The sequence below is a fragment of the Bacillus rossius genome, chromosome 1, assembly GCF_032445375.1.
Source record: "Bacillus rossius redtenbacheri isolate Brsri chromosome 1, Brsri_v3, whole genome shotgun sequence".
Classification (NCBI taxonomy): domain Eukaryota; kingdom Metazoa; phylum Arthropoda; class Insecta; order Phasmatodea; family Bacillidae; genus Bacillus; species Bacillus rossius.
In genome coordinates this window covers 63370330-63389087 of record NC_086330.1, presented here as the reverse complement: position 1 = coordinate 63389087, position 18758 = coordinate 63370330, and the positions used below count along the sequence as shown (strand labels likewise).

Below are 18758 nucleotides of genomic sequence, written 5' to 3'. Positions count from 1 at the left end.
CGCACAGCAAGGAGTCAGCAGTGAATGAACCTGTCTTGTACCACATCAGCAGGATCACAGCCTATGGCCGTATGCGTGTATATCATAAACGTGAATTAGAAAATTTCTTAATAAAAAATATAACAAAAGCAGAAATATTGTGGTGTCTACAAACTGTTTCTGTTCACGAATCAAGATTTTCTGACCCCTGTACCGATCGGTTCCCAATAACTCCCGAAGTTCGCCGCTTGCTCGTGCAACTTCGCGCCCGAAATGATTTCTAAAACAAAATTATAGCATTTTCACGATTTCAAAGTACGCCGAGTCTCGCTATTCTGGACTTGTGACCGGACCGTGTCCAGATCACCGGAATTTGCCTTAAAATGCACGCAATATAACTTGGGGCAATGTATGTATAAGTATATTTTTCATAAATACAGTTTTTCCTATAGCTTAATTTAAGTTTTAATACTACCGTTTACGTAGACTAAGTATTAACCCACGAACTGATGAAGGATCAATCAAACAAAACATCTTTGTGATTAAATCCCGTTCGGTTTAGCGGAACTACAGTTATTTCTAAATGTTTCTGACCTAACGCGACCAAATTTCGAATGACATTTTTCCATTACAGCACACTTACACACTTGCGAACTAGCATATTCACGCATATGTGTACTTGGTCGCTCGCTTACTTGCTTACTCGCAATCTTAAGCATTCGGATACTTGCACACATTCTTATACACTCAAATAACCGGCGAACTCGCCTGTACGCTCCTATACATGCACTATTGTACACATGTTAAAAATATTTGAGTCGCCTACAAATTTCTTACCGCCCTAAATGTGAAGTTTCGTGCTCGTAATAATTATTCTTTAGAGATTGTTAAGGAATACTAGTCCATATAATTTAAATATATATATTTATTGTGAATATTAATGTTATAAATTATGTTTATGAACTTTTTAAAAGTGTTTTTATATAAGTTAGGTTATGTTCCCGTACGTATAATTTATTTGAATTATATATTATTACATTATTATTTGATAAAAAAAATAATAAACATTCAACATATTTATTTATGTCCATTATTAGTTAAAATTATCTCGTTTATTCTACTAAATTAAATAAATAATTAACATATGTTTATATTAATATTGAATACTGGGTAGGTATCTATTTAAATTTTCTGATTTTATTGAATTATTGTTATAACAATCGTAGCTATAATATCACTACAGTCCTTTTAATATTTTATTTCTATTAATTATTGGCATGGAAAATTAATTTTTTGTTTATTACGGAAAGTAAGTGTTACTTCTAACACGGGTACATATTTTTCCGAAGCAAGAAGAAAGATGAGAGAGAGAGAGAGAGAGAGAGAGAGAGAGCTCACCCCGAGAGATCCTCTGCTTGATGAACTCGTTCTCCTGCGGCGTCTCCAGCGACACGGCGTCCATGCAGTGGCGCCGGCAGATGTTGCGCGCGTCCAGCCAGTCCACCTCGAGGCTGCGCGTCGGCGCGTGCTCCCAGCTGAAGAAGTAGGCGTGCGCCACGCCGCGGGCGTCGCGGTATGTCGCGTGGCGCACCCCTGCGGCAGACGCGGGGAAACAGCGCTCAGCGGCCCGCCTCCACACTCCACACTCTTGGGTCCGTTCGCCGACCTCCGTAGCGCAGTCGGATGCACGCCGGCTTACGGTGCGAGGGGGCCTGGGTTCGAGTCCCAGGTAAGGCATGGGTGTAAAATATATATTCTAATATTTGATAACGACTATAAATTGAGATTCACGCTGCATATAATGACCCTTAAGCTATGGGCGAAAGCTGTAGGCCACTTATCTATAAGTATATATATAAAAAAATTGGTCCATTACACAGCGGCACGCATCCGCGTCTGCTGCTTCCACGACGCACGGGAACGTAACAATGGCAACCATTGAAATTGCACTTAACGGTTAAAAATATTAATTTGATTTTTAAAAAAAGTTATAGTATTCCGAGATTATAGCGCGGACAGAATTTGCATATATATTATAAAAAATAAACGACAAAGTAATAATAGAACACTAGGTATTCTTGTACTTGAAACAATTTCTAACGTACTTAGAACATAAACAAACATAGCTACCATCGCAGCCAAGTACTCGGCTTCTATTGGTCACACGGAGCATCGTAAGCGGATGAGCACATCATCGCCGAGCTAATCCGTACGGGTCCGTCTCCGGCTGCGTGCTGTTGTAGAAACTCTGTTCCGGGAGATCCGTCTCTGTTTACGTGATCCGTCTGCGTTTCCGTGCCATTGTAGAACGCGCCTGAGGAATTACAGTACATTTACGGACTTTCGACGAAGAATTTGAGGCTTTACCCCGTGTCGGATTCAAAGGGTTCATATGCGACCCGTGGATCATCTTCAAAATAACCAGAATTGGAAACTGAAATAGTTTAAGCAAAAAGAAAGAAAAAAGCCAAATGAAAATCGTTTAAGTTGATTACTATATCTTTTAACAGAATATTTATTATGACTTTGTTCATGGGACAAGATGTTTTAAGAGTATTAAAACTATCATACGTGGTGCATAAATAATATTAAATATTACTCAAAGGAATGGGTGTTAAATTTACTACTTATAGAAGTATATGAAAAACGACAATAACAGAACAAATATTAAGTAAGATCCCTCTTCACCCGAATTGGTCGTTGGAGAAAGGCTGTAGACCAATAATCAGCAACAACAAAAAAAAATTGGTTGTTTGTAAAGTCAGTTTACGGACGATAGTTTAACGTGACAACGTCATAACAAAACATTGATGAAATTATTGCATACTTTTATGAATAAAATTGAATCATTTTTATTGAATTTTCAATATTTTTTATGAACACAAAGAAGGAGTGAAAGTAAATCTACAATTTCATTGATAAATTTACTTTTATTTGCACTCATTAATTAAAATATGTTTATTACTTTAACGAAGAGATTGTTTTAACTATAACTTTTATACATGTTTGCTATTTAACTTCAAGATATCGAAAATGTTTTACGCTTTTTCGCAATTACACATTTAACGACGAAGTTTGTCGTGAAATTAAACGTAGAAATTAATAAAAATGCCCTTGCAGTTAATAAAATAAGTGGTGCGCTGGGGCCGAGATTAAAATTCGTCAAGAATATTTAACGTTTTTATGTCTTCCAGTGCTCAAAATGATATGCAATTGTGGCCCCGGACACGAAATTTTATTTATAATTCATTAATAATAACGCTCCTTGCGATAAAAAAAGGAAAATATGTATTGACGAGTGCCTGGTTGCCGTGGAAGCGGTTAGATAGCACGATTCGTTCGGTTCATGTCCGTCACCGTAGATAACAGCACCGTAGGGGAATAATATTATTTCGTTTTTATAATACGATTTTATAACAAATACGCATCCCAAATACACCAAACTTATTTATAATGTTACAATATTTTTTAAAACATTGTGCAAAGTATCCCGGGTGTAATTTGAATTATTATGTGTAACTGTAAAACACCATTGTTTGTACAAAAACGTATTTGAAAATTCAACATTACTTTTAAATAACCGTACCGATTGTGCTGAAAATCGGTGGACTATCGTTAAATTACATAATATTAATAATTCAAACGACGAAAACATGATTGAAAAGTCACATCGATGGTTGTTCCAATCGAGTGGAAGAGAGATGCGGCGCAAGCGTACAATGAGCGTAACGGGATACATCGTAGTGGGACAATGTGTGTTACGGGACACTTTTTTCGTGCGTGCAGCCGGCGTTCATCGATTTATTAGACGTTGTCACGTCAAAAAGTATTTCGTATGTGGGGGAAAAAATGAGCCCTAGCCATGTGTTGTGCAGAGTGGCAGTGTGTTTGTTGGCGCGGGGCAGCCACTCACTGTTGGCGCAGCTCCTGGGGTCGGGCAGGGCGAGGCGGCGCTGGGCCGTCACCGCGGCGGCCCCCAGCATCAGCAGCAGCGCGAGGCGGATCATCGCGGTCCCTGCGAACAAGCGCGCGTCGTCAGCACTGTCCTGCCTACCCTGCCTCACGCGAGTTCATCTCTCAGACACTGCATTCTCACAAACAGGAAAACAATTCATTTAGCGATGGGCTCGAATCCAAACTCGTCCACCTTTACGCTGCTACAGTGACTGGACCACGATTTAACCTCAAGGACTCTCAACCGAATAAAAAACTCTCAAACAAAAATGTACCAAATCACAAACATTCCAGTTTACAGAGTGTCACGGGTTAGTAGCCAATGAGCAGGTGATAATTTTCACAAAGACAGAGCGGATCGCGGAATCCATCCTAAAGGTCATTGAAACCGTGAACTTTAACCGTTCCCTATGAATCTTGAATGTTTTGCACTACTTTTGACGAAAGAAAAACATATTTAATACTTTTAGTAAACAGAAATACAAAATAAAAAAAAAATTCCAAGCTCGGGAGGAGCATCTCCCCCCCCCCTCCTTTTCTTAAAAATCACCTCACTGGAGCCGAGTTTGTAAGGGACTGGACATAAGATGCGGTTTCAACGACCTTTAGGATGGACTCCACGATCCTCAATGTACTCGGGAATATATCACCTGCTCATTGGCTACAAACTCGACACCTATTAACTGGGATGCTTGCAATTAGATACTTTTGTTGAAGGCTTTCCATTGGCTCGGAGTCCTTCAGGTAAACGGTGGTCCAATCTCTGAAGCAACACGAGAGTGAACGAGTTTGGATTCTAGCTTATGACGAAATGATTCCGCAAAATATTCCAGTAAGTACGAATTAGAACCTCCTTCATTAAACACAGCATTCACTTCCATAGAATACAGTCATTTAAAGTTGTTTCCACAATGAAAACACTGCGCTTTAGCCAATGCTTTGAGCGTCCAACCAACATGGCGCAGATAACGACACGTGACCCTGGAAGTCGTTTTCCGTCTACAGTGCATTCCAGTTGAACTGCCTGTCTTGCCGCTGTTCCAAACGACAACATATTATGAGAATTAGTTCACTTGGTAAGGCAAGATTTTGACTGAAATAAAAATCTGACAATACATCATTTATGTGTTCAGATCAGCTATGCCCTGAAGGTTCAAATTGTTCATGCACAATGGCTCAGTCCTAAACAAACTTTCTCCAGGTGGCGAAGGAGTGAGAAGGGAAGTGTAACTTTTTTTTCACAATATAAAACATTTTTAGAAGAGTTTCAAAATCACATGCTGAAGGAATATTTACATAATAATCTGACCACCCGCTTGAATAAAAGCAAACCTTTTCCGTATGCCACAATTCACTTCACCAGAAGTTTCCGCATGATACCGATTACCAAACTAACTAACAAATCCTAAACATATCTTCACCCGTTTTAGGAAACGAAATTTCCGACCTAAGAGTTAGACGTCAAAAACTAGGCTCACTTAAAAAAATATATAGAATTTTATTTTTCTTAGCTGTAACAAATTCTTAAACATTCCTAATTGCTTGTTTTATTGATGGACTGAGAAGAGAATGCTTGTATATTAAATAAAAAATAATTTGTTTATGAACATATAGTACAAAAAATACCAGATAGCTATCAGAATGAATTCACAGAGAAATCCTTTTATAATTGTAGGGACAAGAAACGAAAAAAGATAACCAAACCGGCGCGTGAAACAGAGTCTTAAGCAGGTACATAACTTATTACGGGGGAGATATGCAAGTCAAAATACGCCACACTGTTTTCAAAAGTTTTCAGCACATATTAACTTATCACTTGATATTGAAAAATTGTCTTCGTTAAGGTGCTAATCACTTATTAAGAGTTCTTCAAAGATAATAACACCATATCTATTAGTAGTATTATTACATTTAAAGTCATTTACCAAAAGTTCATTCGATACAAAATGGCAATTACTTTGCTGGAACAATTTATTAGTTAATATTAATTTCAGAAATTCTATTAAACTATGTACTACGCTTTAACGAAGTTTAAAATTTGAAGATTAGACGACAGAAAATTGTAATGGCCTATAAACGGTTGGCGACTTTTGGTTCCTATCTCTTCCCCTTGAGTTCTACGGGCCACGAGTGCCAGATAAACAAATGGATATCGTAAGCGGAGCAGGCTAAGTGCTGCGTGAAGTGTCCTCGGTGAAAGCTGCGCGGACGAGTGTTTATCGGGCGTGCTCGTGTCGCTTCTCTCCTCCGGGCCCGGCGCTCGAGGAGATAGATAGATGCTGGCTGGCCCCCCCCCCCCCCCCACGGGCGGACGTTTTGGAAAGCCGGCCGTCGGACGGCGGCGACCCACTGGCCGGGAGCGTGACCGCGAAACGGGGCACGCGCCCTCTCGGCGTGCCGACGCGAGCCGGTAAACGTAGCAGCGCACACCTCCGTCTGCGCGTGCGCGCGCGGAGCAGCTTTACCCTGCCGGAGATCTGCGCCACCGCGGGGAAGTGCACGGGAAGCCTACAAATCACGTAGTTTCGGTTCCCTACCACGTTCGTGCAACTTCGGATTTCTCTCAAAAATTGAAATTAAAAAAAAAAATCGAAGGGTTAGGTTAGGTTAGGTCAGTCACAACATGCTTGTTTTCATTGGAAACTTCTGATTTAGCGGCTGAAGTGGCGTTAATACCAAAACGCAAAACTTCGAAAATCTTCGGAAATTCTTGCAGGGAACCGAAACTACGTGAGTTGTAGGTTTCCCGAAGTGCACGCTCAGTAGCGGCCACAGGGGTAGGGATAGGATGAATATACTCTCTCCCCCTCCCCCCCACCGAACCCGAATTTCGGAAAACAAAAATGCATAATATCAATTAAGACAGTAGGCCTATGTTATTGCGTGAAAAAGTCACGTCGCATACAACTACTACTGTAGGCCCACATGGCAGTGTGTTAGTGTCAATAGCAATTTAAGTTTGTTTAATACACGTGTTCAAATTTAAAATTTTTCAATATTTTTTTTTGTAATTTCCTCCTCCCTGAAAAAAAAAATGCTTGCATCCGCAACTGGGTACGCCTGCCTACCTGCTAGGTTATTTTACCCGCTTACCTGCTCCTATTTTACCCGCTTAACTGCTCCATTTTCCCCCACATTGTCTTGGTCTCTACGGGTGCCTGCGCCTCTGAAGTCCTGCTATTTAATGATGATATTCGTAGTGTGTCATTTAAATCAAACAATTTTTCACAATAAATAAAGCAAATATTTACCGTTGTATTTTTACGTGTCAGAATTCCAAAACTGCTTTGTTTGTTCGGTTTATAAAATATGATTGAGCATAATCATGAGTGTAGTTCTTTATAATTTTTACCACGATCTCTCTTCCTACATCTACGCCGGTCTGAAGAAGCCTCTGTAATGCATATTTATGACAAAAACTCTCTCTTTTTATTCTTCCTGTGTTCTCACGGTTTTCGTGTCGCGAGGAAAACCGACGAGAGTTTTCTCACAGACAGGAGGGATCCTGAAGAATGCCAGCCTGGTGACGCAATTCTGCTCTTGCGAATCACTGTTAGTACACTGTAATTTTTTTTTGTAAATGGAATTAGAAATATTTATTTAAACTTAGACACTTGTAAATTTGTACCTTTACATGAATACCCCTTTATCAGTACCAAATAGAGTTCGCAGTAATACTGGGTGCGGATTCTTACCCGGGAATTTATGCTTTGTGCTGTCCCAGTACTTCCGAACAGTTAAAGTTATTTGTAAACCGTTCCCTGAATAGCTCTTCATTATTAACTGTGAACATTAATGGGCATAATAAAAACCAAATAAAACCCTACTTTTGAATATTCGAGTATCTTTTCCAAGGTTTAGAAAAAAAAATATGCTTAAATGAAACATCAATAAAAATATTAAATTATGCGCCAATTTTCGTAAGAAATACTCAGTATTATCTCGAAAAACGTATTTCATATAAGCAAAAAATAACTATAGCCATGTGCTGTATGTACAAAGCTGCAATGTTACAAACCATTTCTTGGAAACTGGTTTCCACAGGAATGTTTTGTAAAAAGTACAGAAATATTTTTTTTTTTGTGTACGCCCGTGGCGAGGTGCGATGCGTTGGCCATCTAGTGTTCTCGTCAGCGCGACCCCGGGGTCTGTGCTCGCTAGGATGTCTCGCTCTGCGGTGAGGAGGCTGGTCGATGATATTGCGCACAACCTCTGTGATCAAGACTAATAAATGACTTGATGAAAGTTTTTGGACATACGCCATTGCTAAGCTTAGCAATGGCGTATGTCCAAAAACTTACATCAAGTCATGCACTCCCATTGCACAAATCTTTCAAAGATAACACTAATAAATGTCTGGCTGAGATTTTAGAATCATTACACTTATTATTCCTGTTAGCCAATAAGATACATAAACCAAATGTAACTCAATATACAGATTATTTATTTCTGAAATGATTCAACTGCTTATGCCGTTGACGTTTAATTCACACATGTTTTTTATAGCAGGACTAATTAAGTCTTTATTATTTTGAGATATCTCTAATGGTTTTTAAGATATAATGATCATTATATTCCAGAAATTGATTTCCGTAAAGCAGTATATTTAAGAAAACACAGGTTTTCACAACGTATTTATTTTTCGCTTTGTCCCCAAGTTCCAAGATATAAGATATAATGTAAGAACTCACTGCACACGCTTCTGGAATATTTGATAAGGGCTATAAACTGTCCTGTGAAACATATGTTTGACCCACCGAGCCTTTGGGTGACAGGAAGTACTTTTCATAAGCGAACTGGAAAGTGAGTTTGGCCCGCGATCGAATTACAATGCGTTCCTGCTAATCTGGACTTACTTGAATGAAATTTTGACAAACATTTATGCGAAGCAGTACACCAAATAAAACCTTCAAACACTACCCTAACTTAACGTATGTACCAATTAACAATTTTTCTTTTCACACTGGAAAATCTTGCTAACTAACCCCCCCTTCCCTTGTCACCAATCAGCGAGAATCATCGAAAGTGTTCATGTTAGATGTAATAAACTATACACTCTCATCACCCACGGATGAAAAAAAAGGTGGGTGCGTGCAAACTTTGTCATGTTAATAATTGAAGCCATGGGCGAAAATCTCTAGGAATTCCATAAGGGGATGGGGTGGGCCGCGGGATAACGTATATAATTCTCATATCACAGTTTTAATTTTTCATCCGCAAGCGGGCCCCGTCAGATAGGGGCTTTTTGATATTACAGGGGGGCCCGTGCGCCCCCCCCCCCCAAACGGGATTTCCGCGCATGATTGAAGCCAATAAAAGAACGACCGTATCTCCTGAGGATAGCAAAAAACGTGCGGTATCAATTCAGTTTAATATTAATTCTTCGCTGATTTGTTGTTATATATATATATTTTTGTTTAACGGCAATCACTACATGATGGCATTTTCACGATTCTTCCTAGCGATTGAATTCTTCAACTTCAGTACAGACAACCAGTCCATAGACTAACAAATAGTTCCATGCTCTCACCGAGAGGGTGGGCGTGGGTAGTGGGGGATGTTCTCCTACAGAACTAAGTGATGAGAGAGGAGGGGTTGTGTCCGCCTGCAGACGCGGGGCAGAGACTGCGACCTGGAACCCCAGCAGAGCCGCACCTCTTCTCCCGGCTGCGCGCGCAAAGTGGGGCGCGAGGCAAGTGGCACGAGGCGTCTCTCTCCCCCGGCATTCCCCGCACGTACCATCCCCCCTCCTCCTCCAGCCCGCCTGGTGCTGCCTCCCGCGGTGGCGGCGTGAAGCTGACACGGTGCGACTTATCCGATTACACGTCGTACATCGCACAGGACAAGCAGGGATACATAGAAGTGCGACACTTACAGTGGAAACTGAATCCATGTTTTGTGCGACATGAGACTCTATCTATTGTGCAGGGCCCTTAACTACTAGAAAAAATCTTTGGCGGAAGGTTCAAATTTTAAGTTTTAGCTTTATAATGTTAATTTAACTACTTGGCGATTAATTACATAGTAGAAGAGAATTAAACTGTGCAAAAATACGCTCAATTACATTTTTTGAAATAAAAAAGCAGATTCTACATAAATGATTAGGAGATACAAAATGTGGCTACCAAAATAAAGTGAATTAATTTTCACTGGTTTGTTTGCCTGTAATAACTTATGCATTACTTTTCACAATCAACGTTATTATAAAAGCTACTATCTAGCGGGTGAGCCTAGAACTTCTTCAAAAACTAGGTCTCAGTCTGGGCAATTAGAGTTTCTCCCCCACGTTATTTCGTTCCAACACGACAGAGTTAATAGCGCAGGGTCACAATACCACGACTACATTAACACGACCAACTCTAATATGGCCGGCGGCAAATCTCCCCCTGCCAAATGCGTCCATATAATGCAGAATATAATGAATTAAAACCAGCGTAGGCTCTGTAGAAAGCTTTCATTTCCTATTGACAGCTGATGTGCATACAAACATAACGAAGTGATATTAAGTTTATTTTAGGTACAAGGAAGCAAGACATTGATATATTAATAAGGAAGAGAAAAATCAATTCTGTTTTGAGCTATACAAAGTATAAAAATTAAATCTTGACTTAATGTAGAATAATAACTTTGACTATAAACACGATGATATATTCTTTTACATAAAAAATTAAAATATCTGGAAATCATACCGTGACATCAGACCAGCAGCATATGGAAACAGTTAATCAGTATATAAATTGACTTAGGTACTAATATATCACATTACAATTTTAGTGAGTAATTCAAGTTTCGTTACTTTTTTTTCAGTTACATTTATCTCTAGTGACGTTTTGAACATAAGTGGCATGGATAGTCTTGTAGAGAAGGCATTATTTGAGCGATGTAAAAATCTCAAAAATTTACAGATAAAAATAAACTGTTTCAAACTTCCGCCAAAATGATTCTCTAATATGCTCTCATTGGAGTGCGCAAGAGAAATAACAAACATAGATTAATTTCCCTCCTATGCGCACTGCCTCTCTCTCACGCACAGGACCGTACTATGCGATGTCGTGAATCAGTAGGTTCAAAAATACTGCGGTCAGATCTTGCGCAAACCCATTTCCTATGTTTATGTTCTTTTTTCGTTTGTGAAGCCCCCGTGTCCAAATTCGATTAACAGATTTGTACTTACGAACGCGCATACATCACTTGCCCCTGTACCTACTAGAGCTATATGGGCAAATGTGATGGTTGATGTCTATAAATCGTATTAGGCAACTAAAACAGTGTAACATTTTTTTCATTAACTAAAATAATCTCAGCAAAAATAGTACACACACTCAGTTACAAAACTTGAATTTATAACAATCTACTTAGGTTTCAACCTTCGGTTGGTAAGTTTATATCGGTGTTGAAACTTTCGTATAAACCTGATTAAATGATTACATTTTTTTTCATAAATACGTTAACCTTTGTATAATTTAAAGTGACTTTTTTATTTCGAGCTTTATTTGCTAAAGTTCTCAATAAAAGAGAACATAAAAAAACTTTTGATAACGGTGAAGTTTCTTCGTCTAGAAGTACGAGAGAAGTAGACAAATTCGTTCACTCGCATACCTGCATACTTCATTTCCAGTTCGGACAGCCTTCACTTCCGAGCACAAGTACGTATGAGTGTATGCCTCAGTGAATGTGGACACGGCCTTGGATTCATTGCCATCCCCGATCAGGCCCGGACATATATGAAGTACCCGCTCACTTATGCAACTTTGCGATAAAAAAATACACCTCAAAAATATTATCGCGAGGATTTATTTATGTAACACACCTAACATAATCACCTGTTATAAAAAAACACAAATCGAAAGATGCATGTTTGCCGATAGTTCGGGCGACTCATGACTCGGGGTGAATGAATCTTATATTTCTCCTCTGGAAAGCTCACGGCTAAGAGTCCTTGCGGTTAGATGAAAGTGTGTGAAAGGCGCAAGTATTTTTTTTGTTACTATCGCTTAACGCTGCGTGCCTATCATTTTATTAAGTCCGTGTTCGAATTGTTAGATACTGTAAGCATACTACGTTTTATAAAACGGTTCGGTTCAGAATATGAGAAAACATCTACATATTAAAAAATTTTTTTTATCCCTTGCAATTTAGGTGTGGAACGTTTAACGCTTATTTATTTTTACTGTTTGTCATAAATTTAGTCCCGTTCGGCTGTCCATAATAAAAGATTGGCGCGCGCGTGTGTGTGTGTGTGTGTGTGTGTGTTGAGCTCCTGTTGCATATGCTTCACCACACACCACTACAGTTACGTGTTCAGCCTGCACACGCTTTCACAGGCGCTGAGAACTGTTTTGTATTGTTTCCGCTACTCCACTAGTAAAATTTTAACCGAGTAAACAAATACAATTAAAATATTTGATCAAAATACAAGCCTAATAAACATTTAAGTTATGATTTTGTATACTTAAAAAAACTATACACTGTTTGAGCTTCTATTTACAGTAGTTATTTTTTTTTAAATTGTATCAACACGATTAAAACATATCATAATATTTAAAAACACGCATTTACATACTAAATTTGTGTTGGAGTAACAATTAGGCTCTACTTGCGATAATGAAACATTATATTCTGATATTTTATTTGTATAAAATGAACTTAAAAGTAACAAATTTTGTAACTGTATTTATTTTACAAAATTAAATGGACAAATTCACAGATATTTCTTATAAAGAGGGTGAAGCTAAACTTAGTTTAAGGATATTGGCGTAACTTCACACTACAACCTCAATATGCAAACACTATTATCGTCGGCCAGAACTCAAACCAACTTTCTAGAAGCCAAATGCCCACTCGTAAAAAGTACATAAGCTTAGCTGCGAAGAGTACGTTGAATTGGTAGCGCGAATTCAGCTTTGCACATATAAACTTCAGCAACTACATTCGCTCCATCAAGTTACATCACGGAAAAAACATTTGTTCAACCTATGACGTTTATTCCCATCACCAGCTTCGGTCGTGTAGTGGTAAATTTATGCGACTTGTGTACTTTTTTCTGGGTTTTATGTTCAAGAAACAATAAGAGCATATGTGATTTTAGGATGATTACCCCATCCTTTGTTTCAAAAATAAAAAAACTGCATGGCCGCAAAGAATAAGTTCGTACTGCAAAAAAATTACACACGTGCACACGTCTGCTAACCTTACATTTGGCAAAGAATATCTTTGTTACGAAAACAATGTTCAAATACAAAACAAATGTGCAAATGCATTTAATTTAAAGCATCATTACTTTATTGCTACCAAAACAATTTGATACTAATTTTTTTTTGCCATTTTACTTAATACGCCAATCCGTTAATACAATAATTAAAAAAAAGAAAAAAATGAAATAATAATGTTCGTAAAAATTACGTTTTTATTCATGTACATTTAACAAATATATACAATTTTCAAACATTCAAATATTCCGTCTGAAAATGTGCATCCTCCCCTCCTCTTTTTACTTGTTTGCACGAATCCCTGAGTATGTACTCTACACAGAGACTCGTGCAGTTTGACATGGAGTACCTAGTCAACTCGACTTTCACCTCCTGCCTAAGGGATAGCATTTATTACAATCTTGAGTTTAAATCTGCTGATAAAGCAAGCAGGCTGTCCCCCTGGAGTGAGGCTTGGGGGAAAGCCGGTGTTTTCCCGCGCGCTCGCGAGAGTCGATGGCGTCACTCCAGCGCGGGGCTGGACGCGGCACACTTACCCGGCAGGCAGCGCGACGCAGGTCACAGCGCGCCGGGTGGCCGAGGAGAGTACCTTCCTCCCCCCATCACACCCGGTCTCACCGAGTCCAGATGCGGACTCCCGTGTCCGATCACCCAAGCATTGCCTCTTCTCCTGTACCCACCCCGCCTGCCTATTTCCCGTTCCAGGTCGTCATTTTAGAATTACGTTCCACAAGGTTAAACTTGCTGACTTTTTAAGTGGCTAAACTTTCACGAAATGAAATATACATCGCATAATTCTTGCATAATTAGCTGGCAAAGTTGCATATGAAACTGGAACTTTTTGTGGTTTTAAGACAATTATACTGGCTACTATGTGATATGGTTTAGTTTATCCCAGAAAAAAAATTATTTAATTTAACCTGGACTTTTAAAACAATCAGAATTTTTATGATTTTGAAGGGGTGAATAAAATTAAATATATTTTTTATGAAAGAATTTTAAACCATAACTTGCAGTAGCCACCATCATCTCCTTTAAAACCAAAGATATTCAGTTATTCATTACATTTGGTTCTCCTTATCCATACTGCACGAAAATGTTAAAAATTCAAATTTTCCAGCTAATCATGCAAAAAGTATGCGTAATACCTACACACACACACACACACACACACACACACACACACACACACACACACACACATATATATATATATATATATATATATATATATATATATATATAAATTTTGTTGAAGCTCAGCCACTCAAAAAGTCAGCAAGTTCAACCTTGTGGAACGTAAATGTAAAATAATGACCCGGAACGTTACATACTTCCTTAATGCACGACTTACAGCACTCCGCATGACAGCCGAGGGTTTTCCCTGTGTCTAGTGCCTAGGTCCCGGGGATAAACTCCCCCTTCCCTTCACACCTTATCCTTCACGCCGGCGCTGATGGTGGCTTCAGGAAGACCTTCCCGCTTTCACGGAGTCCCCAAATCGAAACAGCCTCGATACTTCAGTGGCCGGGTAAGCCTGGAGGCACTGGGGTATTGAGACAACCCCTCTCTCCTGTCCAAGTTAATCCAAACGGCATAAGAAGTCCAATAAACTACATACATTGAAAGCAATTCCACTGAACACCAAGTGTAAAACTAACATCTACTAACTCTTCACAACGTGGGGGGGAAAATGAGTCTTATTTCGTTATAGCTTGGATTGGCTTATGCGAGGAAATATTTTGGTCGGGTTACAAAAATGCATATTAATATAGGTATTTATATATACATATGTATATATATTTTAACTTTGACATATAAATGGTTCAGATTTGTCTGTGCGCACTGCATGGCTGTGTTTCCTGGTTGGCACAGGCAAAGCAGTCGGTCTTACGTTTCTGTGCAAATAAAACACCGGTGGTTGATATTATCAGAGTGGCCAATCATATTATGCATATTTGACACGTTCAACAAGTATGTTTTTGTTGAATTAAAATTTTTAACTGGTTTATAACTGAATTATTTAAAGAAGTAGTTTCATACAGGTTGGTGATATGTGACCTTAATAAAAAAATAATCCTTTTTATTGCAATATAGGAAACATGCAAGCCTCAGTTCTGTTGGGATACTGAGATTAAAAACTTTGAAATAAGCATATTTACCACGGGACACATCTATATTATTTTAAGATTAACTTAAATGTATTTTTTTACATGGCTAAGTACTTAAACCAGAAATTTAATATTTTCAGTGAACTAAGCGTAGTTCAGCAAGAAAACTGAGAGCCTGAGTTTCTAAAACAAAAAATAAAATTTTTATTGATGTAGGACATAATAACGGTATTTATTGTTAAATTTTCAATGAAATTTGGCTGCACAGAGAGTTTTAATAAAAGAATACACTACGAGAAAAAGTAAACTGAAGTAAATTTAATAAAATTTAATTCCGAGATCTTAACGTTACTTTCGTTTGTATACATATTCAAATGTTTAATGTGGGTTGGGTACCTTGTAAACTTAAATTATAGCTAAGTGATCCGTATTTTATTTAATTTGACTTGAATCATGACAAATGTTTTGAAGATCACAAATACCCACGCGTGTCTAGAACGGGAATAAATTAAACCATATACTATCTCGGCGACCGGTGTGTTACCTGTTTCATCAGAGAAACCGGTCCTCCTCTGAATGAACACATCCAGCGATCGTGACATGTATGCATACGCGTTACCGACTCTTGCGCTGCGTTAATGTTTTGCTACTTAAGGGCGTATGTACCGTGCCAGGTTATTATTTTATATCAACGTTTAACACGGTTAAATTTGTAGAAGTTTTGAGTGGCCAAACTTCAACAATCAAGAAAACTATATAGTGCATACTTTTTACATAATTAGCTGCTATAAATGAACTTTAAACATTTTTGTGCAGTATGAATAAGGAAAACCAAATGAAATAAATATTTGAAAAATTTAGGGTTAGCTGGTGGCCACCATACGATATGGTTTAAATTTATTTCAGAAAATATTATTAAATTATATTTAGCCTTTGAAACTTGTGGACTAACGAGACAAACGAATATGCGAAGATCTTTAAAAGTACGCATTGGTTACTTAATGTGTTTCTCGATCATTTTGTTGGAAAATAATATTATGTCTACCAATTTTAAATTATCGAAAAAATTAAAAAAAAATTAAAAGTGATGTAATACGTTGCTCGAGACACAAAAAAAGTGCAATTTCCCCAGTCGTGCTCGATGTTAATGACGTCACTCGATACCAAGAAGAAACCGGATGATGGTTCCTTGCGACGGGAAACGTTCCTCGTGACGGAAGTCGGGCTGTAATGACTGTGTTCCTGCGCCGTGTTACAGTTACAACTGCCGGTGGTGAACCGCCCTCTTGCGCAACCAGTGCGACACATAACACAGCTGCTTTTCCTCAGCAGATGGCATAACGCAACCGACATTTCTCACTCTGAAACACTGATTTCGACGTTTTTAAACTGGTACAAACCTCGGGAAAGAATGTAACTTTGTAATAATCGAATTAATTACAATAATTCTTAAGATCACAGAAAAAAAAATATTGAAGCAGGCTTCTTTTAATGTCGTTAAAATAAGAAAAAAATATATATGTTGGGGCATTTACGTGTGTCACGCGACGTGTCTCGAATATGGACGGATTACAGAAGTAGTACCTACCAAAGGTCAACGTACCCTTCTGCCAGTGTTGTTTTGTCGACAGAGCTTGTAAACAAACAACTTAGAGCGGAGATCAGTGTTTGAAAACGAACATATCTTAATTCCTTTGCTTTTAGGAAATGTGGTACCGTTGATACTACGAAGGCACATCAATAAATAATGCACATGTAAAATTGTAAATAGGAAAATATTTATTGAAGATGAAATTATTTACTGAAAAGGGAACCAGAGGGGCGCTACTAACTTGGCGCAATGTAAGATCTCGTGATTCCATGTACCGATAGCGTTCGTCAGTCACCGGTAAAAAGGCGTTGGTGATTACAGCGTCAACTGTAGAGCAGCAACGAGCACCCTCCGATTTCCATCTAAAGAAGTTCCACCCATGAAGAAGTTCCATCCATGAAGAAGTTCCATCCATGAAGAAGTTCTACCCATGATGAAGTTCACCGGCGGTGAGAAGTGTGACACTGACGACGAACTCAAGAAGGCGCCGCGCGAATGTGGCTCTTCTCGCAGCCGACGGAGTTTTGTGAGACCGGGATTTTCAACTGATCCATCGTTGGGACGAAAACCTCAACATGCATGGAAGTTAAGTGAAAGAGAGTAATAAATGGGTAATACTTTCATCTTTGTTTCGTATCTTCATTAATTGCTTTTTTTTTCCTTTCCACATTACGTGCGTTACTTATTGATATGCCCTCGTACTTTTGAGAACGGCACATTCGAAAATCGGTAACGCATCACGCACATGTGGTTCGATCCCGAAACACAAAACCTGAATCCAATTCGTGACACCGAGTGTGCTTCAGTGCTCGAGCTGACGCAGACAGAGAGAGAGAGAGAGAGAGAGAGAGAGAGAGAGAGAGGACACACATCTAGCCCAGGAGAGCTGGCACGGGTCTCTGGGACACAACGACCGTCTGTGAGCCTGCAGGGTCCCTGGGATTTGAAGGGCCGAGGTGAACTCCAGCTGCTGCCATCGGGCTGATTGTGAACACACACTTCGCGACACGAGACGCGGCAAACATCGCAGGTCGTGGAGATCACCGCAGGAAGAATCTGCGTCATTACGACCACAACATTTTCCATTAAACTCCGACCACTGATGACGTTCTGACGGTGTACATGCCGGCTCCTTGCACCACGTGATGATTGATTTACTCATTGTCGTACATCACAGCAGAATTGTGCGCTAGGTTTCTATCTATGAAACTTTTAAATGCCATTTTAAGAAAACCTTGCATTCAAGTTCTTCTTGAAATAATAAATATTAACAACATTTATCAACCATATTTTTTTTTTAAACTGTACACGTGGATTGTTGGTTCATCTTACGAAAATAAAGACTCTGTAAGAGATTTATAAAAATAAAACAATATTGTTGTACGCATTACAACCTCATTCGAACTTTGACTGAAACTTATATTCAACTGACCAAAAAAAAAAAGTATTACACACCTCATTTAAGTTTTACGTTTTCTTTAAAAAAAATAAAAAATCCCGAGCAAAGTTAAACCAACAAATGTTGTTTCGACATGGTTCATCGTGGAAACATACATTAATCAATTCCAATCGTTTGAATGTTAGCTTCTTCAAAGTAATTGAATCCAGAATTTTTGTAATGAAAGTCGGCATTCTAAAAAAAAAATGCTGTAGAAATCTAATCGTGGCTGTAGGTAGTAAAAAAAATACAGAGGGCAATTCAATACATACTTCCGACATCCATAAGCTCGTAACGTACCTGAAACCGGTCCAGGAGGGGCGCGGGGTACATAACGCCATCATTACACGTGAAAGCACAACACATTTCCCTGCCGAGAGACACGTCCCGTACAGCACAGTTAACATGGAACTTTCTACGGCGATATGGCCGGAGCGACGGCTCCGCCTCGCGAGATTTCACTCGGAAACGTGATT

At 38.9% G+C, this 18758-nt stretch overlaps 1 protein-coding gene across 2 annotated transcripts in view; it reads right to left on the bottom strand.

Annotated features, from left to right (window-relative positions):
- Window positions 1-18758, bottom strand: part of LOC134529110 (uncharacterized) — a 58847-nt gene that overhangs the window by 5277 nt on the left and 34812 nt on the right. For both annotated transcript variants that reach the window (XM_063362854.1, XM_063362864.1), the window contains exons 2-3: window positions 3893-3994; window positions 1378-1572 (exon numbers count right to left, since the gene is read on the bottom strand). In XM_063362854.1, the coding sequence (XP_063218924.1) occupies window positions 1378-1572; window positions 3893-3994 (297 nt within the window). The remainder of the gene's footprint in view (window positions 1-1377; window positions 1573-3892; window positions 3995-18758) is intronic.